The sequence below is a fragment of the Oncorhynchus nerka genome, linkage group LG20 (genome assembly GCF_034236695.1).
Source record: "Oncorhynchus nerka isolate Pitt River linkage group LG20, Oner_Uvic_2.0, whole genome shotgun sequence".
NCBI classification, from domain to species: domain Eukaryota; kingdom Metazoa; phylum Chordata; class Actinopteri; order Salmoniformes; family Salmonidae; genus Oncorhynchus; species Oncorhynchus nerka.
This window is the reverse complement of record NC_088415.1, coordinates 38,855,155-38,879,159: the sequence shown is the minus strand read 5'-3', so window position 1 is coordinate 38,879,159 and position 24,005 is coordinate 38,855,155. Positions and strand designations below refer to the sequence as shown.

Sequence of the window (24,005 nt, the reverse complement as noted above, 5' to 3'; positions counted from 1 at the left end):
CCTTTTAACACAGGGCTGGTTTTCTGGATGTGGAGGCATTCTCCATTGAACATATTTTTCAGTCCAAGAGTTAGCTTAACCAAGTTACAGGGGCCTATCAATAGGCCTAAAGTGGTGATGAGATGAACACGTGATTGGTGTGTGGGAATCACGTGTTAAAGGGCCTTTGACAGGCACTTCGGTGACATGCTGGAGAAGATGCACTCCATGTCCTTATATGGACAGTGAAGCTGAAACTTTTAACATGGCTTTATTCTCTAGCATTTTGGATTTGATCCAATGTTTATCAGGTGACATTGTCACCTTTTATTTGAGAGTATTTTCATACATCTGTTTTTCCGTTTAGAAATGAAAGCACTTTATATATGTAGTCCCATCTGAACAAAGAATGCCACCAAAACACCAATAAGGTATAGCATTTTTTTTGGGGGGGATATGATTTTACGCCTCTAAACTTCACTTGTCATTATTCACGGCAGCATCCACATTAATGTAGAAGTGTTCAGAAACATTCTATTATTTACAATAAAAGTGACTCAAATGGTACAATACCTTATTTACAATTCATTTCTATTGGGGGCACAACATAACACAATACATTATTTACCATTCATTTCTATTGGGTGCACGACATAACCAAAACAAAATGCAAATGCATACAAGGTTAATGTAATCATTGCGTGCTAGAAATACGGGACCAAATACTAAACTTGACATGTAATTTGAACTTTTATTTAACTAGGCAAGTCAGTTAAGAACAAATTTGTATTTACAATTGACGGCCTAGGAAAAGTGGGTTAACTGCCTTGTTCAGGGGCAGAACAACAGATTTAACCTTGTCAGCTCGGGGATTTGATCTAGCAACCTTTTGGTTACTGGCCCAACACTAACCACTAGACTACCTGCCGCCCATTAATACACTTATGAAATCTTCAAATGGGGGGGGGGGGACACGACTAGATATAAAGTGCATTCATATCTAAAGAGTTACACATGAAAATACCCTGGTGATGTTCTGCAGTCGCCTCGTATACAACATTTGATCTCAGAGCCAAAGCAAAAGTTTTAGCTTCTTTGGCCAAACAAATAGGTAGAGGAGTGTACATGTGTAGGGAAGTGTTTCAGGTAAGGTGACATTTAGTCGACAAACTCATTATTTTATCTGTATTCTTTTACAACAGACACGGAAAACACACTTATGAAACAGAGAAACTCTGTTCAGCGTTATTTGCAATACGTAGACATTCAAAATAATGATAAAAACAAATAAATAAAAGGTCCTTATAATTCTAGTACAATTTGATTAGCTGCAGTACATGGAAATAAAATGTCATGATAACGACAAAGGACACACGGGTTAGTGCTTTTACAAGCGTAATATTCTAAAAACAAAAGATAGCAAAATACTGGCTTTACATAAGACAAATGTTTAAAGGACTTTTTTGCACATAAGCGAATTTCATTTAAGTAACAGGGAATTAAAAATATTTACCACTTGAAATCAGGACATTGCGAACAAAGCTGTTAAAATAATTCTAAACGAGGCCTTACTAAATTGCACATTTAAAAATATCAGTGGTATTTAAGTATCATAGTGCCTGTGCTAAACTTGTGCAGTGCTGTGCCTTTATAGTCTTGGTCTCCATTTGGTCTTCCGCTGGGCTAGATAGCTGTTTTTTTCCACAGAAATAGAATCTAGCATATTCTATTTCTATGGCAGCCTCTATTCCTCACAGGTAGGGGTACTGACTGAGCTTCCTCTGGCTGAGCTGGTAGGCCGCTGCGCTGGACCGTGGGACGGGGTAAGGCTGGGCCGCCAGCTGCTGGTGGTACTGTCCCTGGGCATGAAGGAGCCCCAGGGAGGAGTAGGGCCCGCTGGGCCGGGCGTGTCTAGAAGAGCCCCCGGCGTGGAGCTGGTCCATGGCCTGAGAGACAGAGGCCAGGGCGGCAGAGGCAGGGTAGGCGTACAGGTTAGGGGTAGAGGTGAAGATGGAGGAAGCCTCTTGCAAACGGTAGGAGTGGGAGGAGACTGGAGGAGGGTAGGTGGGCTGACGGCGCAAGGAGCTGCTGTTGCCTCCTGTTCTGTCTTGTGATGATGACAGCACAGACTGCTGTACCTGGGGAGGAATATAAATCGCATTTATATACTTTCTGCCTCCAAGACTAAACGTGAAATAAGAAGAGGATAAACAAAAACCCTAAGACATGACAAGTGAAGTCAAAAATATTGCTTTATACCTGACTCAGGTTGAGGGGTTGAGATCTGCTAGTTGTGGCCCTCTGATGGCGATCAGAGCTAGAGGCCTCTCCTGCCCTGCTGGACTGCTGAGCTGTCACCTTCTTGGACTTACCAGAGACATTAACGTGTTGATCTGAGAAACAAAAAGAAGAAAAAAAACATCCCACATATTTAATGCTGTGAGAATAGTTGCAGGTGGTACACAAAGTTCCCAAAGCAACAAAGCTACAGGCCGCCCCACCTATACAATGGTAGGGGAAACACTAGGCTGGAGGTGTGTGCTAACCTGATTTGTGGGTCCCGCTCTCCCCAGACTGAGTCTTCACTGAGGGCAGGATGATGGCAAGGGACTTGGAGGAGGACTGGGACGAGGAGGAGTTGGTGGCAAGGCGCTTGGGGCTCAGGGGACTGCTGATCGACGAGTCAGAGTCATGCGAGTCGTGCACCGTCACACAGCTGATCACATTGGCTCGCTGGTTAACACCAGAGCTGTGACAGAGAAGAGAAAGAATACTTCAGAATTTTATTTTCAGAAAACAGATATTCATCTTTTGCTTTCAACCCAGCCCCTTGAGAGACAGGATGCACATACCCAAAGGGGTTGAAAGCCACGGTCATACAGTGCTGGATTCAGCTACTCAAAACAGCAGCGTCTCATGAATTCACACATTAGATGGATGCATGAGATTACACTGGACGTGACCTCACCCGGCAGCAGGGAACTTCCTGTCATCTTCGTCCTCTGTGTCGCTGTGGATGGAGATAATGCTGGCAGCAGGGCTGGGAGTATCGGAGATGACGATTGGATCACCATTGAAGGCAGGGGTGTTGTCGACCACAGAGGCAGCTTGCTCCAGCGACAACACAGGCCTGCAAAGGGGCAGCACTCCTTTTTAATGTAAAGTACACCGAGATGTTTCAATGCAATTAAAACATGTAAAGATTTTAAAAGCGGTCAATCATAAAGCTCTCACTGATTCACATAAATGACATAGATGGTGAGGAAGGGAACAATACAGTGTAAAAGTCCCTTTTGGGTTTGAAAGTTACCTGGCCCTACTGTCGGCATGTCGAGCCTTACACCCTTTCCCCTGCTGGGGTCTTGCCTGGGAGGGGGCCGTGGGTGCTTGACGCCCCAGTGCAAGGTCCTGCTGCATGATGCCATCGTACTGACTGCCATGACGACCCCTGGCATCACAACAAGTTGGAATTAGCTTCCCTAGCATATTGGAATCAGTACAACACGCTGGCATAAGTGGGTAGTTATCTGAACCAACTAATGTCTCCACATACTGTAACCTAGATACCAAAAAAATTGCATATATATATCAAATAAGGGCTTCCTCTGAAATTACTCTAACTTTCTGCTGTTTAGTCAGTGATATGGGGTGGCAGGAAGCCTTGTGGTTAGAGCGTTGGACTAGTAACCGAAAGGTTGCAGGATCGAATCCCCGAGCTGACAAGGTAAAGATCTGTCATTCTGCACCTGAACAAGGCAGTTAACCCACTGTTCCTAGGCCGACATTGAAAATAAGAATTTGTTCTTAACTGACTTGCCTAGTTAAATAAAAAGGTAAAAAATAAGTACATTTGGCCTTAGTGACGGAGCCCAGAGGGACAGCACTGCAGTACTCACCTCCGGTGTGATGCTTGTTGTCCTGAGCCGTCTCCACCAGAGAGAGGGGCTCCCATGGGAGGGTCAGGGACCAGTGTCTGGCTCTGGCTGTGAAGGGCCATGCCTGGCATCTGCTGCCACGTGGAGGGGATAAGGATCTGCTGGGTCCCTGCTGGCCAGCCCTGCTGTACACACACACACACACACACACACACACACACACACACACACACACACACATGAACACAGTTATTGTAGGTTTACTTCTCGAACAACAGATACTGAAATCATACTGCAAGTTGAACAGTCTGTTTTGAGAGAAATTGAAAAATGCTGTGCTAAATGTGAGTATGACAGTCAGACCACCACAGAATGCAGGTGCATGAGGAGCACATGCAGTTCGTAGACAGACATGATTCGGTGTCTGTTCCCGTCACACCTGAAAAGTTATCCAGCACGCCCCCACTGAGTCAAGATCAAATTCAGAAGAGAAAGATAAACATCCAATGACCGGTCTCTGTTCCCCAGACTTCCAAAGCACGACCTAAACAATAGTTACTGCCGAGGAAAGAAATAGGATTGAAAATCAAAACACTGTTCAAATGGGAACTCCCAACTGGCAGAAGAGAAAACAGGTCATGCTCTCAAGCCAAGCACACATGTCCTGGAAGGCAGTCCTGTAGAACTGAGAAGGTCCGTTCAGAACACTGGTTGAAGACCTGGAACTCAAGACGAATCTAGGACCAACGCAACGGCGTTAATCATTTGAATCAACAGCAGGTTTCCCAAGGTTGCAGCGATGAAGGGCACATTTACATTTGGTTGAATTTATTTACATTTCAGCAAGACTTCCCGGAAACTTCAGCTGTCACTGTATAATAATGCAAAAGCCTTATTTTTTTTTTGGGGGGGGGGGGGGGGGAGAAGAGAAAGGGACAGATGAGACGCTGCAAGCAAAAGCACACACTATAGTAAGCAGCAGCACATGCATCCCATGCTCTGCACACCCCTGAAATGTGTCAGGGGGAGAAAGGGGTACAGGGAAGACGGGGGCAACAGGGGTTAGCAGGAGTGGTGTTTGTGCTTTACCAGCATGGTGGAGCTCTGATCCAGCAGGCCGGGCCTTCCAGCCCCACAGCCCAGGGGCAGCGAATACAGAGGGGCCATTCCTGCCACAGGGGTGTGCAGAGTGGCTACCATCAAAGGAGTGCAGGAGGCCTGGTGGGGGAGGAGGTTTGAGGGACGGGTGTAGGGGTTAGATAACTAGAAATGGTGGGGGAGGGGGGTGGACAGATCTGATCGCCACATCCCTTCACCACAGTCTGAGATTTGATTCCCAAAGAAAGGAGAGGAACGTTAAAACAGGTTTAACACGTTGTGATGTGACTCTGGTGAGATACACCCAAGTTATTCATAGGATTCCAAACATGGAGTCAGGCTGCGGGTGGGTGGTCACGCAGCAGTCAGCCTCGCTGTACCTGTGTGAGCATTCCAGGCTGGAGATGTAGAGGCTGAGTGGACTGGTTCTGGGGCCCCATGGGAACAGCGTTGTCCATCCTCACTGGGAAACCAGAGTGTTTGCCGGACGTCTGGAGGCCTACAAAGAAAGGAGGGAGGTAGATTAGTTACAATGTCATGAATATACAGCTCTGCAGAAGCAGACTACAGACTGTACGGCTAATTTAAAGAAAATTGGGCGGAATCAAAATGATGAAGTTCAGATCCTCCCGTGTTAATAGATCACATGAGGCTACGGACAAGATGTCCCACTGACCGTTGTCTCCCACATTACAACATATTTACTTAGCGGCGACATGAATTTGGTCTTCATACGAGCGCAAAAAGAGAGGCAAACAAACTGTTGCTCTAACATTGTAACCCTGCTCCATACGGTTCCTTCTCTGCTCTGCTCACCCTGGATGGTGGGGGGGCAGACGATGAGAGTCTGCTGGAAAGGCTCAGCCTGGCCACATAGCTGGGTGGGTCTGGTCTGCAGAGGGACACTCTGCTGGGGGAGACCGGGGATGTTGATAGTAGCCTGCTGATACAGGCCCGGCTGGTAGTTCAGCAGAGGGACGTTGCTGCTCACTGACAGTGACTGGCCACCGGTGGACGCCATCTGACACGGCGGGGATAACATGACATGTGTTGTCAAATATGATTCACGTGTTGAAAGGACATCCTGAGGAAGTCTGACAATACAAGGCATTCGTTTCTCACCTGGTTGTGCTGGTTGAGCTGGCTGCTAAATGTAACAGTGAGGTTTGTAGCTGCACTGGGATTGTTGTTGCTAGAAAACAGATTCTTTCCACTCTCGAAAGCGCTGACCCTGCGCTTGCATATGTCCATGTTCTGGAAGCATGACTTCACACTGAAAAAGAATCATATTTATCAAGGCACATGTAATTCTAAAAGGAGCAAGGTAAACAGGAGAGGCCATGGAAAATCATAAAAGAGAAAAACAAGATTTGCAAAGCTGTCCTAATCCTGGACTGTTGTGTGTAAGAGCTCTATGCCATTTAAAAATAAAATAAAAATCTAATAGAAGGTAAAGGTTGAGTAAGTTAGAATGTTGTCCACAAATGTACCCACATTTCTATTGGCTGAAATATTTTCTTTATTTTCACAGCCATTTTAAAGTTGTCATTAGTTACCACAGCCACAAAGTCTTAATTATGGCTTAACCCCCACTTCTAAAATGTATCTTAAAATCAGATTTTAATCCTATGGTCTGGAGAATTTTGTATCGCAAAAAACAGTTTGAATGGTCCAGTGGAAGTGGAAGATTTTGATTGGATGTTACATTTCAAGAACCCCCAAGACACGCTTATAGAAGGGGTGCTGTGTGTAATGTGCGTCACTGTTTTCTGTCCAGGTAGTTGTTGCTACGCTAGTTTCAAGTGGCCAAGTGTTGCCAACTGTCTGCGATTTATATGTATTGAAAGTAGATGACGCAGGTAAAGTCAAACAACATGTTCTAAAACGTTCTGGTGACAAAACACTTTTTGTCCTCGTCTCCATTCAGGACGTCCACATGGCTGCTGGCTGTGCTTTGCTACCACTGAACATCTCTTGAAGAGGGGTAGATCCCCTTTAATATTGTAGATCGATTGTAACTTCCATCAATGTAATTGTCTGCCTCATTTCCAATCCCCCAATAACCCCTTGTTATTGGAGTGAACTAATGGGCAACACCACTTCGGCCTTCTAGACACACTATAAACATTTTACGGACACAATGTATTTTACAATAGTTGTTTTTAAATGCCACCCTTCAGCTACCCTCAGACCATCCCATTTATCTCTGAAGACCATCCCATTTATCTCTGAAGACCATCCCATTTATCTCTGAAGACCATCCCATTTATCTCTGAAGACCATCCCATTTATCTCTGAAGACCATCCCATTTATCTCTGAAGACCATCTATTTGCCACATCTTTTTTAACTGTGCCGTTTCACAAAAGTTATGAACCTATATACACTTTAAGGACACAGTATTGTACATTAGTTGTTGTTTTTAGTCGAACTTTGTATAATAATTGACATGGCTCATCGCGCTCTAGCAGCTCCTGACCTTGGTCCTCAAGAACACAGTAGCCTCCATCATTCTTTAATGAAAGAAGTTTGGAACCAACAAGACTCTTCCGAGAGCTGGGCACCCAGCAAAACTAAGCAATCGGGGTAGAATGGCCTTGATCAGGGAGGTGACCAAGAACACAATGGTAACCCTGACAGAGCTCTAGAGTTCCTCTGTGGAGATGGGAGGACCTTCCAGAAGGACAACCATCTCTGCAGAACTCCGTCAATCAGGCTTTTAGAGTGGAGGAGTGGCCAGACGAAACCACTCCTCAGTAAAAGGCACACGACAGCCCCACTTGGGAGTTTGCCAAAAGGCACCTAAAGGACACTCAGACCATGAGAAACAAAATTATCTTGTCTGATGAAACCAAGATTGAACTCTTTGGCCTGAATGCCAAGCTTCACGTCTGGAGGAAACCTGGCACCATCCCTACGGTGAAGCATGGTGGTGGCAACAGCATGCTGTGTGTATGTTTTATAGCGGCAGGGACTGGGAGACTAGTCAGGATCGAGGGAAAGATGAACGGCGTAAAGTACAGAGAGATCCTTGATAACCTGCTTCAGAGTGCTCAGGACCTCAGACTGGGGTGAAGGTTCCCCTTCCAACAGGACAACGACCCTAAGCACACAGCCAAGACAACACAGGAGTGGCTTCGGGACAAGTCACTGAATGTCCTTGAGTGGCCCAGCCAGAGCCCGGACTTGAATCCGATCTAACATCTGTGGAGAGATCTGAAAATAGCTGTGCAGCAACGCTCCCCATTCAACCTGACAGAGCTTGAGAGGATCTGCAGAGAAGCATGTGAGAAACTCCCCAAATACAGGTGTGCCAAAATTGTAGCGTCATACCCAAGAAGACTTGAGGCTGTAGTCGCTGCTAAAAGGTGCTTCAACAAAGTAAAGGGTCTGAATACTTAAGTAAATGTGATATTTATATTTTTTATAAATTAGCAAAACTTTCTAAAAACCTGTTTTTGCTTTGACATTATGGGATATTTTGTGTAGATTGATGGGGGGGGGGGGGTAAAAACAGATTATATTTTAGAATAAGGCTGTAACGTAACACAATGTGGAAAAAGTCAAGGGGTCTGAATACTTTCCAAATGCACTGTATGAGCAGCTCCATGGTAAGAAATGTGACCGTTCCTGGTGCAAAAACAATGTCCTATCCCAGAGCTCGGGTAAATGACATCACTAAGCTGCTCCCGAATGTACTATCGTAGTCCATGTGGGTTTTAATGACATTATGAAGGGCAGCTCTGAACAGTTGAAAGTGAATTTTAAAAAGAGCTGATAGAGAGACTCTGCTAGACACTAACAAAATAGTCATCATATCCGGCCCTGTGCCCTCTTTGAATCGTGGCATAGAATCCTGCTAAATCGTTCATTCTCTTCACAGCTGGCTACGGGATAATTGCAGCTCAATGGGTTTAACTTTTGTTGACAATCTTTCGATACCTTTTGGAAACAAAACACGTTTTATAAAAAGGATAGGATCAACCCAAATAATGCAGGTTCCTGGATCCTTTCAAAGCCCAGCTCAGCTAATCCCTACCATTGTGACGCGGAGTTGTCATAATGCTTCAGCAAATTAACATTACACCAGGGGCATTGGTAGACACAAAGTAAGTAACCTCATTTATGTCCCTCTAACTGCCCAGAATGCCTCTGCTGATCCTGTATGTAGTAATCATGTGCCTATGAACCAGATTTATACTGTTAGCACGGAGGCTGTGTGCCCTAGGAGGAAGTCCACTGTGTGCAGCTCACCCTGCAATAACATGAGCATATCTTCTTCTGGTAAGCTTCCCAGTAAAGCAATGAAAACAAGTAAGCATCCCAGAAGAAAGGTGCTCAAAATAGTCCACATTAACATATGTGGCTTAATAAACGAGATTCATGAAATCAGTAAATTTGCTAGTAACAGATGACATTCATATTCTGACTATCTCTGAAACTCACTTACATAATACCTTTGTTGATACAGCGGTAGAAATACAAGGTTATAACATCTACAGAAAAGATAGAAATGCCAACGGTGGAGGTTTTGCTGTTTATATTCAGAACCACATTCCTGTAAAAATTAGAGAGGATCTCATGTTAAATAGTGTTAAAGTAATATGGCTACAGGTTCATCTGCCTCATCTAAAGCTAATTCTGATGGGAAACTGCAAAATATCACCAAGTTCTAACAGTCCGTATCTGGATAACATGTGTGAAATGCTTGATAATGTACATGATATCAACAGAGAGGTATATTGACTGGCTTTCATCAAGCTGCCTACTCAAGAAAAAGCTTAAAACTGTAACGAGGTTCAGATTATAAATCAACCTAACAGGGTAGTTACAAACAGCACAGGAATGAAATCATCAACACGTATTGATCACAGCTTTACTAATGCTGCAGAAATGTTCATGAAAGCATTATCCATAGCCATCGGATGTAGTGATCACAATATAGTAGCCATATCTAGGAAAACCAAAGTTCCAAAAGCTGGGCTAATATAGTGTATAATAGGTGATCTAATAAGTGTTGTAGTGATTCCTATGTTGTTGATATAAAGAATGTTGGTCCGTGGTATGTAATGAAGAGCAAACAGACACGGCACTTGACACATTTATGAAATTGCTAATTCCTTACTAATAAGCATGCACCCGTTATGAAAATAAAGTTATAATGTGTATATAGTATATAATGTGTATATATAATGTGACCAGATTATGAAAGACATGCATTGTAATTTTGAATTCTGTAAAGTGAGTGTGGAAGAGGTTGGATGGAAAATTACAGAGGATAATAGCTGACGATATTGCCACTCCTATTTGCCATATGTTCAATTTAGGCCTACTAGAAAGTCATTCAGCTACCTAAGAATAGTAAAGCCCCCTTTACTGGCTCAAATAGCCAACCAATTAGCCTGGTAACCAACCCTTAGTAAACTTTTGGAAAAAATGGTGTTTGACCAGATGCAATGCTCTTTTACAGTAAACAAATTGACAAACTTTCAACATGCTTATAGGGAAGGACATTCAACAAGCACAGCACTTACACAAATGACTGATGACTGGCTGAGAGAAATTCATGATAAAAAGATCGTGGGGGAGTGTGGATTCTGACATTATCGATCATAGTCTGCTGCTGGAAAATGTATGTGTTATGGCTTTACACCCCCGGCTATATTGTGGATAAAGAGTTACCCATAAAATAGAACACAGAGGGTGTTCTTTAATGGAAGCCTCTCCAACATAATCCAAGGAGAATCAGGAATTCCCCAGGGCAGCTGTCTAGGCCCCTTACTTCTTTCAATCTTTACTAATGTCATGCCACTGGCTTGGAGTAAAGTCAGTGTGTCTATGTATGCAGATGACTCAACACTATACATGTCAGCTACTACAGCAACTGAAATGACTGCAACACTTAAAGAGCTGCAGTTAGCTTCAGAGTGGGTGGAAAGGAATTAGTTAGTCCTAAATATTTCTAAAACTAAAAGCATTGTATTTGGCACAAATCTTTCACTAAACCCTAAACCTCAACTAAATAATGTGGAAATTTAGAAAGTTGAGGTGACTAAACTGCTTGGAGTAACCCTGGATTGTAAATGGTCACGGTCAAAACATATTGATGCAACAGTAGCTAAGATGGGGAGAAGTCTGTCCATAATAAAGCGTCGCTCTACGTTGTTAACAGCACTGTCAACAAGGCAGGTCCTACAGGCTCTAGTTTTGTCTCACTAGGACTACTGTTAAGTTGTGTGGTCAGGTGCCACAAAAAGGGACTTAGGAAAATTGCAATTGGCTCAGAACAGGGCAGCTGGCCCTTGGATGTACAGAGAGAGCTAATATTAATAATACGCATGTCAATCTCTCCTGGCTCAAAGTGGAGGAGAGATTGACTTCATCACTTTTTGTATTTATGAAAGGTATTGACATGTTGAATGCACCGAACTGTCTCTTTGAACTACTGGCACACAGCTCGGACACCCATGCATACCCCACAAGACATGCCGCAAGAGGTCTCTTCACAGTCCCCAAGTCCAGAACAGACTATGGGAGGCACACAGCACTACATAGAGCCATGACTACATAGAACTCTATTCCACATCAAGTAACTGATACAAGCAGTAAAATGAGATTTTAATAAAAAACAGATAAAAATGCACCTTATGGAACAGCGGGGACTGTGAAGCAACACAAACATAGGCACAGACACATGGATTTTGTGCTGTAGATATGTGGTAGTGGTGGAGTAGGGACCTGAAGGCACACAGTGTGTTGTGAAATCTGTGAATGTATTGTAAAGTTTTTTTTAAATTGTATAAACTGCCTTAATTTTGCTGGACCCCAGGCAGAGTAGCTGCTTCCTTATCTAATTGCATGCATCACCAATGCATCCAGAGGCCTACAGTATTATGGCATTACTGGCCTTATAGACATCTGTCATCTAAAGCAGAGAATAGCTCAACTCACACATTGTTTACATGTTGAGCTATACACGAAGTGTACAAAACATTGACATCTGCTCTTTCCATGACATAGCCTTCACCTTGTCAGCCTATAATCCTTTATCGATGTCACTTGTTCAATCCACTTCAAAATCAGTGTAGATGAAGGGGAAGAGACAGGTTAAAGAAATATTTTTAAGCTTGGAGACGATTGAGACATGGACTGTGTATGTGTGCCATTCAGAGGGTGAATGAGCAAGACAAAATATTTAAGTGCCTTTGAATGGGGCATAGTAGTAGGTGCCAGGCGCAACGGTTTGCTTCAAGAACTGCAGTGCTGCTGGGTTTTTCAACCTCAACAGTTTCCCGTGTGTATCAAGAATGGTCCACCACCCAAAGGACATCCAGCCAACTTGATAACTGTTGAAAGCATTGGAGTCAACATGGGCCAGAATCCCTGTCCAACGCTTTGACACCTCGTAGAGTTCATGCCCCAACAAATTGAGACTGTTCTTAATGTTTTACTGTTCTTAATGTTCTCAATTGAAAATAATACCAGTAGACACTGTATATGACGCAAAGCATATACAGTGGCAAGAAAAAGTATGTGAACCCTCTGGAATTACCTGGATTTCTGCATAAATTGGTCATCAAATTTGATCTGATCTTCATCTAAGTCGCAACAAAAAATGATTGTATTTTTATTGTCTATATTGAATACATAATTTAAACATTCAGTGTAGGTTGGAAAAACGATGTGAAACCCTAGGCTAGTGACTTCTCGGATAGCTAATTGGAGTCAGCTAACCTGGAGTCCAATCAATGAGATGAGATTGGAGATGTTGGTTAGAGCTGCCTTGCCCTATAAAAAACACTCACAAAATAGGAGTTTGCTATTCACAAGAAGCATTGCCTGATGTGAACCATGCCTCGAACAAAAGAGATAGAAGACTTAAGCTTACCAAATGTTGACTTGCATAAAGCTGGAAAGGGTTACAAAAGTACCTCGAAAAGCCTTGATGTTCATCAGTCCACAGTAAGACCAATTGTCTATAAATGGAGAAAGTCCAGCACTGTTGCTACTCTCCCTAGGAGTGGCCGTAAGGGAAAGATGACTGCAAGAGCACAGTGCAGAATGCTCAATGAGGTTAAGAAGAATCCTAGAGTGTCAGCTAAAGACTTACAGAAATCTCTGGAACATGCTAACATCGGTGTTGATGAGTCTACGATACGTAAAACACTAAACAAGAATGGTGTTCATGGGAGGACACCACGGAAGAAGCCACTGCTGTCCAAAAAAAACATTGCTGCATGTCTGAAGTTTGTAAAAGTGCACCTGGATGTTCCACAGCGCTAGTGGCAAAATATTCAGTGGACAGATGAAACTACAGTTGAGTTGTTTGGAAGGAACACACAACACTGTGTGTGTGTGGAGAAAAAAAAGGCACAGCACACAAACATCAAAATATCATCCCAAATGTAAAGTATGGTGGAGTGAGCATCATGGTTTGGGGCTGCTTTGCTGCCTCAGGGCCTGGACAGCTTGCTATCATCAACGGGAAAATGAATTCAAGTTTATCAAGACATTTTTCAGGAGAATGTTATGCTATCTGTCCGCCAACTGAAGCTCAACTGAAGTTGGGTGATGCAACAGGACAACGACGCAAAACACAGAAGTAAATCAACAACAGAATGGCTTCAACAGAGGAAAATACACCTTCATGATTTCATGAAGACAAAGCAAGCTTCAAAAAGTAATGTAGTTTTATTGGGATTTGCAGCTGTTGTTGGTAAGTACCGTAATTTCCGGACTATAAGCCGCTACTTTTTTCCCACGCTTTGAACCTCGCGGTTTATACAATGACGCGGCTAATTTATGGATTTTTCCCGCTTTCACAAGATTCATGCCGCCAAAAAACTGAGCACCGTCACATAATGTGACGTAAATCGAGCGCGCTCAAACTTCCCATCATTCTTATTACGGTAGTCATTTTGTCACCCTCATCATGGCAAAGACACGAAGAAATGCATATGATGCAGCTTTCAAGTTGAAGGCGATCGATCTGGCTGTTGGAAAAGGAAATAGAGCTGCTGACAGCGTGGAGCTTTGTCAAAAAATCCACTATCATCAACGGGTTTCGAAAGGCTGGACTGCTGCGTGTTGAAGAGGGCAGCAATCCAACATCGGATGAAGCAATTCTGAGGCTATTCAACTCCAACACCGAAGGAGATGACTTCAGTGGTTTCAGTGCACAGGAGGAGGAAGATAGTGACCAATGACTTTCTTGGTAGGCTACTGTTTAATTTTTGTTACAAGCCGTGTTTCGTGTAAAGGCTGTGTAAAGTTCATTTGTTTCAATGTACCGGTAGGCACCTGCGGCTTATTTATGTACAAAATACATATTTTTAATAATTCAGTGGGTGCGGTTTATATTCAGGTGCGCTTAATAGTCCAGCAATTACAGTAATGAATCTTACAGCTTTTGAAGTAACTTATTCATCCTTAAAATTGCATTTGAAATAAATGCCTTTTGCGGCCTTCTCCCTGAGTGTGCTGCACAATCGAAGTCTCTCTCACTCACACGGCTCTCCATCACGTGAATCGGTCTTCCTCACAGGCTACAAGTTAAGACAGACACATCGGGGACGCAACTGCGCTGATCCTTATCTAATTCCGAGGTGCATATTGAAGATGTTGGAAGAACTGTCCACATTTACTTTTCGTCAGCCAACAATATGAGTCGGCCTAACAAACAGCAAAAGCACTAGCCTATGTTAATCTACTATCACCCATAGTACAAAAGTCAACCTATTCTATTCTGTGCGAGAAATAAATATTCCAAACAGTCTGGGCCAGTTGTGGGATGCGATAGATCCCAAATGAATACAACCAATAGCATCCCCCAAAAAATGTTTATGCAATGTGGCTAACGCAACAGATCAGAACATTTACTTTAAAATGTTGATAAACTATTAGGCTATTTCTTTACATTATAAGCGCAGCAATGCGCACACGGCAGCAGGCTATAAGCACAAATGTTCCATTAGCAGGAAAACACCATTCTCAAAAGTGACCACAAATGCAATTATGCATGTAATGATTTTATTATAAATGTGTATTTTTATAGTGTAAATTATCTTCCCCACACTTGAAACTCACGCGCTGCTTATAACTCAGCGAAAAAAGAAACGGCCCTTTTTCAGGACCCTGTCTTGCAAAGACAATTCGTAAAAATCCAAATAACTTTTAAACACTGTTTCCCATGCTTGTTCAATGAACCATAAACAAACAATTAATGAACATGCACCCTTGGAACGGTCGTTAAGACACTAACAGCTTATAGACGGTAGGCAATTAAGGTCACAGTTAAGAAAACTTAGGCCACTAAAGAGGCCTTTCTACTGACTCTGAAAAACACCAAAAGAAAGATGCCCAGGGTCCCTGCTCATCTGTGTGAACGTGCCTTAGGTATGCTGCAAGGAGGCATGAGGACTGCAGATGTGGCCAGGGCAATAAATTGCAATGTCCGTACTGTGAAACACCTAAGACGGCGCTACAGGGAGACAGGGCGGACAGCTGATCGTCCTCGCAGTGTCAGACCACGTGTAACAACACCTGCACAGGATCGGTACATCCGAGCATCACATGCGGGACAGGTACAGGATGGCAACAACAACTGTCCGCAATAGGCCGAGATAGGCCTACAAGCCCTCAGACCAGCATGTTGTAAGGCAGGTCCTCACCAGACATCACCAGTGTGTCACAGCATCATACGACTGTCTGCAATGACAACAAGCTCAATCTAAACGCAGTGCGTTACAAGGAAGACATCCTCCTCCCTCATGTGGTACCCTTCCTGCAGGCTCATCCTGACATGACCCTCCAGCATGACAATGCCACCAGCCATACTGCTCATGCTGTGCATGATTTCCTGCAAGACAGGAATGTCAGTGTTCTGCCGTGGCCAGCGAAGAGCCCGGATCTCAATCCAACTGAGGTTGGATTGGAGGGTGAGGGCTAGGCCATTCCCCCCAGAAATGTCCAGGAACTTGCAGGTGCCTTGGTGGAAGAGTGGGGTAACATCTCACAGCAAGAACTGGCAAATCTGGTGCAGTCCATGAGGAGGAGATGCACTGCAGTACTTAATGCAGCTGGTGGCCACACCAGATACTGACTGTTACTTTTGATTTTAAAACACCCCTTTGTTGAGGGACACATTATTCCATTTCTGTTAGTCACATGTCTGTGGAACTTGTTCAGTTTATGTCTCAGTTGTTGAATATTGTTATGTTCATACAAATATTTACATGTTAATTAAGTGTGCTGAAAATAAATGCAGTTGACAGTGAGAGGATGTTTCTTTTTTTGCTGAGTTTATATGCCAGTTAGGATCTACACCCGTTGTAAAGCGGATTAATGTGCTTAATTTTAAGAAGTTATTTTGCCATTTTAGTTGTGATACAAACCTTGTTAAAACATATAGGCCTATGGGCTAGGCTACATAAGGTGTGCAACTATAATTCAAACAAGTTTCTTTTTTTAAAGGCATTGTTTCTTATGCTGGGCATCATTCACAAGTGATAATATATAATTCACAAGTGTTAGGCTAATAGTCACCCATCAGGCTATTTGTTTTTTAATTTTGCCTTTACATATACTAAATAATATATGTGTGACATTTGTTTTGATTTAGAATAGATCATTATCATGCACCGGTATCAAAATAGGGGCAGCGTGGTAAAAAATGCATGTCATCTATGCACTTAAATAGCGAATGGAGGATACTTTTCTCCGTGGTTTATTTTCATGCCAGCCAGGTAGCCTATACTCCTGTTGTAAATAAGCAATGTGCTTAATATTAGGAAAGTTGAGAAATAAATATAGTAGGCCTAGCCAATAGAAAGCTGATGGGATCTCCCGCAATTGCATAGCCTATACAAATATAGCACATGAGCTCATGGGTGCTCATTAAGTGTTTGATTAGATTTTCAAATACATTTGCATTGATGTCAGAGTGATTAGAGGGACAATAGAGTGCTGAATACCAGAATTTGACTGCCTTCATGACTCGTGACCGCCGGTGTGGCGGTAATACGGTCCCCGCAACAGCCCTAGCCCTGACTCTACTTACTGTGAGCTGTGAGGAAAGTGCAGCAGGTGTGTCATGGTGACAAAGGGGTGGTTGAGGGTCTTCATGGGGGTGATGCGTTTGTCTGCGTCCAGCGTCAGCATTTTCTTTAGCAGATCAATAAACTCTCTCCGGTCAGCCTTCTCTGCCAGGACGTCAGTCCCCACCAGACTAGTCATGTTCACCTGCAACAAAACACAGAAAGTTGCCTTCTCTGGCTAAGAATGTCTGCTAAATGACTCAAATTTAAACATTAAGTCTCGCCTGACGAAATCAAATACATTTATGACATGAAACAAACCAATTTATTAGCATAATACAAAAACATTAAGACATCAAACGCAGGAGTGAGTTATTTAACAGAATGAATGGTAACCTGCTCACCCTCACCTGCATCATGTCATCCAAACAGTTGAAAATGTATTTCCTCGCCTCCTTTGACTTTATCCCCAGCTCTGCCTCATGCTCTGAAGGTGTCTACAGACAAAAACAAAATACAACAGAAGACTATTACGTACAGTAGCACTACACACTACTGCGCGGAATAAGGGAGCAATAATATGGTAATAAATTGGAAACTAGTTACAACTAGTAATAACATGCTACCAAAAGTACTGTCTCATATAGGCCTAGCTACACTCATGAACAAAATATGTACATATCAACAACCCAGAGATGTTCTGTTGCCACATACTGTACCTTGAGCCTCCAGAGGGGGTAACTGGAGTCAGGGCCTCTGTTGAAAAAGCGGCTGGTCTTAGTGCCTGCACTCAGGAGGTACTCAGCAGGCAGGCCCTGGGTCTGGGAAATGTACCGGATCTGATGCAACCAAGGGAAATGCAAATCAGAGATTGTATTATGAGCGCTGCTTTTTTAGTACAAACAAACGCACATTGCATTAAAGACAACACTGTATAAAATGCTAGATAAAATACAATACTGTATAACTACAAAATGAAAGAGATAAATACATGTCAACGATGGATGAGTGTATTGTCTCACTGACAGTAGAATAATTGCTGCTGACCTGACCATACTCTGAGGCACCGGGATAAAGAGGCCAACCCAAGAACAGTTCAGCAATGACACAGCCCAGAGACCACATGTCGATCGCTTCACAGAAGGGAAGACCCAGGATGATCTCTGGCGCCCTGTAATAACACACACAAACCATTGGACATGTCCATAGTTGTACATTGAGCCTGCAATACATCCTCCATGGCTACTGGGACTCAGATTGTGCCCATAGAAATATAATTACTAAAACTAGTATCCCCATTTAAGTAAATTGCAGTGGTCTGGTGGGCTTTGCCTGTTCCAGTAATTCTATTTCTATGCTTGTGCCTCCCATGAGACAGTCAGACACTCACCGGTAGTAGCGGGACTGCAGGTAGGTGGAACACACGGCCTTGGAGACATGGCTGGCAGAGCCAAAGTCGATGACCTTGACCCTGTAGGGCTGTCTGAGAGGATCTACAAGCATGATGTTCTCTGGCTTCAGGTCAGCATGGATCAGACCTAGGCTCTTCAGCTTCATCAGGGCCGTGGCCACCTGATGGAACACAAGAGAGTCAAATATACACTCCCTACATATTTATTCCAGGCTGCATGACATCCGGCTGTGATTGGGACTCCCAATAGGGCGGCGCACAATTGGTCCAGCGTCGTCCGGGTTTGGCTAGGGTAGGCCGTCATTGTAAATAAGAATTTGTTCTTAACTGACTTTCCTAATAAAATAAAGGTGAAATAAGAATAAATCTTCAGACAGTGAAGCTAAAACTTTTTATTTGGCTCTATACTCCAGCATCTTGGATTTGAGACAAAAAAAACTAAATATAACTATTGTAAAATAGATTGTGTCTGTAAAATGTGTATAAGATGTATTAACTGAAGGTAGAAGCCTAAGTGTTCATTAGTTTACTCCAATTGGAATGCTTACAAGCCCTTAAGTTGGTTAAGGGCTTGTAAGCATTTCACTGTAAGGCCTACACCGGTTGTATTCGGCGCATGTGACAAATACAATTTGGTCCCATATTCCTATCTCGCAATGACTACATCAAGCTTGTGACTACAAACTTTTTGGATGCTTTTAAAGTTTGTTTTGATTGTGTTTCGGATTATGTTGTGCCCAATAGAAATTAATAATATATAATGCATTGTGTCATTTCGGAGTCACTTCTACTTTAAATAAGAATACAATATATATTTCTTAACACTTCTACATTAATGTGGATGCTACCATGATTATGGATTTATCCTGAATAAATTGCAAATTCATCCAAGAGTCACAAGCTGGATGTAGTCATTGCGTGCTATAAAATACAAATACTAAACTTTTATTTTGTATTTTTTTATGATAGCAAATTGGAAGCTACAGTCTTGTCCCATCGCAGCAACTCCCGTACGGACACGGGAGAGGCGAAAGTCGAGAGCCACGCGTCCTCCGAAACACAACCCTTCCAAGCCCCACTCCTTCTTGACACCCTGCTCGCTTCACTGCACGCTTAACCTGCCGCAACAATGTGTTGGAGGAAACACCGTACAACTGGCTGTAGTGACGCCTTAAGCACTGCAATTCGCCACTTGGTAGGAAAAATACGAAACTTTTGACAAAATGTAATACACTAAGGGAATTTGTCCAAATACTTATGACACCTTCAAATGGGGGGACTAGATACCTAAAGTGCATTCATTTTTAAGCAGCAAAACAGGTATGGAAAAAATTAACAAAAAAAGGGGGTAACATTCTGTACTGTAGCCTCCTATAAAAACACTCAATCTAAAATCCAAAACGCTGGAGTATAGAGCCAAATTAAAATGTATAGCTTCACTGTCCAAATAAATACATAGGAGAGTGTATATATTATGTAGGTGGCTGTATGATATGTGTAGGATATGGGTAACGTGCAATATATGTATCAATGTATGTGTCAAGTGGGTAATGCAAAATGTATCGTGTTGTTTTGCATACAGTCAACAGCAGTACTGAAAAAGTGTTCAAGACCATTTTCCCCATATGGATAATAAAGCATATGGTGGACTGTATCATACCTGCTGCAGCACAGGCCGGATGGACTTGAGTAGCAGCGGGCTGAACTTGCTGTGCTTCAGGAAGTCATAGAGGTTCTGCTCCAGCATCTCAAACACCAGGCAGGTGTGGTTCTTGTGTTGGAAACACTCGTAGGAACGCACAAAGTTGAACTCGTCAGCATTCTCTGTGCTCAGTCTGCTCAGGATACTCACCTGGCGAGTGGAGAAGGGCAGACGTGTGCAATTATATTTCTAATTATTCTTTCTCCTCCCAAACTTTTACAAAAATGTTTTAGTTAAAGCTTACAAGAACATCACTTTTGCTTAGTGATACAACACTAACCTCAATTTGACCTTGCCGGACATATGAGGGATGATTCTTCAAGATCTTGATGGCCACAATCTCATTAGTGCCACGCTTCCAGCATTTGGCCACCTGACCAAATGTACCTCTCCCTAGGAACTCCAGCACCTCATAACTGTTGGACACAGAGCACAGGATCTCATGCTGCACTAGCTGGTAGTCCCCCTCACTGTGGGAGTTACTACTCTTAGTGGTGGAGGTGGAATGTGCTATGGACTGGGCTGTGGTGGTCCCCCCGCCAGCAACTGTGCGGTTGGAGAGCACAGGGGCCGAGAGCTCCTCCAGGATCTGAACACTGTCACTGCTGTCCACCTCCTCACTCTTCCTCTTCAGGCTGTTACCATACTGATGTTGGTATAGGTCGCCTGGCTGGGAGGAGGATGATGATGCGGCATCTTTGACAAGGCAACTGGCGGAAGAGGAGGAAGATGAAGAGGAAGGTGGTCCTCGGACGCTGCCGGTGCTGTCTGCCGCCCGTACGACCGTCTGCTCCCGGGAGCCTGCCCCCGTTGATGGGTACCCCTGGTTGGAGTTGGAGGAGTTGTATGCTGGGTTGAAACTTGATACAGAGGGGGAGGATGTGTTTCCATTGCCCTGGCTGGGGCCCTGCTGCTGGTAGTAACTGTTGTTGTTGTCTCCCACTTGGCTGCTCACATCCCACACACTGTTCTCTACCTTCAGTTTCTTGGAGCGAGTGTAGGCGCTGGAGGAGATTGAGGGTGAGGAGAACACCTGGAGCTCGGAAGCCATGTCTACACAAAATGAGAGGCAAATAGAGATGATTGCATGTTACATTTACATTTACGTCATTTGGCAGTGACTTACAGTAGTGAGTGCATAAATGTTTCATACTGGTCCCCCGTGTGAATCGAACTCACAACCCTGGCGTTGCAAGCGTCATGCTCTACCAACTGAACCACACGGGAAAATCACCATAAACTGACAGCTGGTGTTAAGTAGCTAGTGGTTTTACATAGTTGTAATAGATCAGACAGTTGAAATCAGTTTAAATTAAATCACCTTGACAACTCATACCAAGTGAACTATATTTACAAACTGTAGTAGATCATCAGTGTTCTGCTAGCGGCGCCAGCCATGTTATTGCGGAACAAAGCAGCAGCCAAGCAGCCTAGGAAACTATAGCTAGCTAAATGTTATGGAAAACTGGTTGTCAACAGCCGGAAAATAACATAATGTAAAACAAAAACAGATTAACGTCACCTGTGTTTGGTTTAGTCCCGCAGTTCCGATCGTTTTCCCGAAACAGCAGGCCACATTGTTCTTGGTCAATGAAGTGTTAGCTAGCTGCAGCTACAGCGAGATTCATGTAGAAGACCTCCCCTAGAGATCTCTCCTCTGACGCGACTTCATTCACACCATCAACCGGAACATCATAGTAGCATTAGCTACGGAGATATCACACGACATCATATAATTTGGAGATACCTAGCTAGCTAGAAAATGACAAACTAATTCTAAAAACACTAGGGGAGACCATGATCCATCACTAGTATTACTATGCCAGCAGCACAAATTATGACGCCACTTTGTATAGTAATGAGGAAATCTTCAAAATAAAAGCCCACATTCCTTAGAGTCCAAATCAAAGAAAACCTTTCTCTAACTCTTTGCCAAATCACGAGGTTTCGGCTTTGTGACACACTGCACACAAGCTCTGATGTTGCGCAGTAATCATGTTTCCATCCTTTTTATGAGCGTAAAGTAATTTACATGTCGGTTCTACAGTTTCAGACCGTCAGTGTGGTTGAAAGTATGGATTTATTGCCGCGTTCTATACAACTGCGAACTCAGAAAAAAACGAGGTCAAATTATGACGTCAGTGATTTTCAGGTCGGAAAGTCGTTGCTCTATAAAGAGGTTTGAGTTGGATGACTGTTAAAATAGATTTTTTTCCCAGTTGGAGCTCAATTTTTCCGAGTTCCCAATTGATTTTGAACGCTCGGAAGTCGGAGATGTATGGTTCCCAGCTGTGAGTTCCCAGTTTTGAACGAGGGATATGTCCCTCACGCTCCTCGCAGGTTGAGTAATAATAAAAGCAAAGTCAGGCCGCCATGGTTCATATAAAACCTTAGGTCAGACCATGTCTCATATTTCTATCTGCAACCATACACTACATGACCAAAAGGATGTGGACACCTGCTCTCGAACATCATTCCAAAATCATAGGCATGAATGTGGAGTTGGTCCCCCCTTTGCTGATATAACAGCCTCCACTCTTCTGGGAAGGCTTTCCACTAGATGCTGGAACATTGCTGCGGGTGTAACAGTACAGCTTCCGTCCCTCTCCTCTCCTCTCCCCAACCTGGGCTCAAACCAGGGACCCTCTGCACACATCAACCACAGTCACTCACGAAGCATTGTTACCCATCACACCACGAAAGCCACACCGACTGAAACACTTTTAGCGCACACCACCACTAACTAGCTAGCCATTTCACATCGGCCACACAGGGACTTGCTTCCATTCAGCCACAAGAGCATTAGTGAGGTCGGGCACAAACAGCCGTGGGGCAGAAACTGAATGGCAGGTGTCGGCCATTGGCTAGTTTACCCAGCAGCTCCTGGCCTACTGTGCATCATACTCCTCCGACCCATGGTGAGGACCCTCTCACAGGGGTACAAAATGCAGTTCTGACGCCAATCCCCACCATTCTCAGGGGTAAGAATGACCTCTGTCACAGACCCCCTGAAAGTTTTCACCCTCAGCCAGGAGATTACATCTCTCTTAGAGAAGGGCACGATCACAAGAGTAAAAGCATCAGAACCGCAAACTATTTCCTATTTCCTGGTTCTGAAGAAAGACTGAGGCTTCCATCCAGTTCTCCCCTTTCATATGTTTCGGATAGTCAACGTTCTCCAGACTGGAGCTACAGGGGAATGGTTCACGTCCCTGGACTTAAAGGACATATACTTCCACGTCCCTGTGTTACCTGAACACAGACGTTTTCTTGCAGTTCACCTTCCAAGGCTAGGCATACCAGTTTGTAGTATTACCCTAGCCTCTCCCTGGCTCCGCCTGTCTTCACAAGATGCATGAATGCAGCCCTGAGCTTCCTCCACCTACAGGGGATTAAGATCCTTTCTTACCTTGACGACTGGCTCATCTGCGCCCCCTCTCACGAACGTGTGGCCGAGAGCACAGCACTGACCCACATAAATACACAGGGTCTTACTGTGATCAACGAAAAGTGCAACTTCACACCAAACCAAAAGTTCAAGTTTAACACCTCAGTGTGTGGACAGCATTCTTACACTCCTGCAACAATTCCAGTTGAAAGCATTGGTGAAAGTATGAAAATTCCAACAACTGATGGACATGCTTGTGACGTCCTCCGGGGTGACACCGTAAGGCCTGCTGTCTTTAAGACCACTTCAAGTGTGGTTCAACAAATTCCGCTTGGACCCCAAGCAGGACAGAAACACCAAAATCCTAGCGACAAGGGCGTGCTACTCTACTCTGTGGCCGTGGAAAAAGCAAACCTACCTGACTACAGGTATCCCTCTCAGATCAATTCCATCAAGGCGGGAAGTAGTGATGACCGATGCTTCACTAACAGGCTGGGGAGCAGTGTGGCAACACAGGA

The 24,005-nt window shown here is 43.8% G+C and overlaps 1 protein-coding gene across 7 annotated transcripts; it reads right to left on the bottom strand.

The window, feature by feature from the left end:
• Window positions 1–1,147: 1,147 nt before the first annotated feature.
• hipk1a (homeodomain interacting protein kinase 1a) lies at window positions 1,148–21,949 on the bottom strand. 7 transcript variants are annotated; one of them, XM_029622451.2, is made up of 18 exons: window positions 21,622–21,949; window positions 20,380–21,152; window positions 20,058–20,249; window positions 18,377–18,558; window positions 18,034–18,157; window positions 17,706–17,825; window positions 17,391–17,483; window positions 17,010–17,191; window positions 6,075–6,225; window positions 5,769–5,973; window positions 5,333–5,451; window positions 4,944–5,072; window positions 3,876–4,039; window positions 3,290–3,427; window positions 2,948–3,109; window positions 2,526–2,728; window positions 2,239–2,372; window positions 1,148–2,117 (listed from the first exon to the last, which is right to left on the bottom strand). In XM_029622451.2, exons 2-18 carry the CDS (start codon window positions 21,148–21,150, stop codon window positions 1,731–1,733), a joined length of 3,456 nt encoding a protein of 1,151 aa, XP_029478311.2. In that variant the 5' UTR covers window positions 21,151–21,152; window positions 21,622–21,949; the 3' UTR covers window positions 1,148–1,730. The 7 variants fall into 7 exon arrangements, with proteins under 7 accessions (XP_029478311.2, XP_064861555.1, XP_029478317.2 ...); XM_065005483.1 differs by having other exon boundaries at window positions 3,876–4,036; XM_029622457.2 differs by having other exon boundaries at window positions 3,876–4,036; window positions 17,397–17,483.
• Window positions 21,950–24,005: the final 2,056 nt, after the last annotated feature.

Coding starts and splice junctions, on each gene's coding strand:
- hipk1a (XM_029622451.2), bottom strand. CDS start 21,150: ATGGCTTCCGAGCTCCAGGTGTTCTCCTCACCCTCAATCTCCTCCAGC. Junction 5,452..5,768: donor CTGCCCCCCCACCATCCAGG/GTGAGCAGAGCA, acceptor CTTTCTTTGTAG/GCCTCCAGACGTCCGGCAAA. Junction 2,729..2,947: donor AGGAAGTTCCCTGCTGCCGG/GTGAGGTCACGT, acceptor TCTCTGTCACAG/CTCTGGTGTTAACCAGCGAG.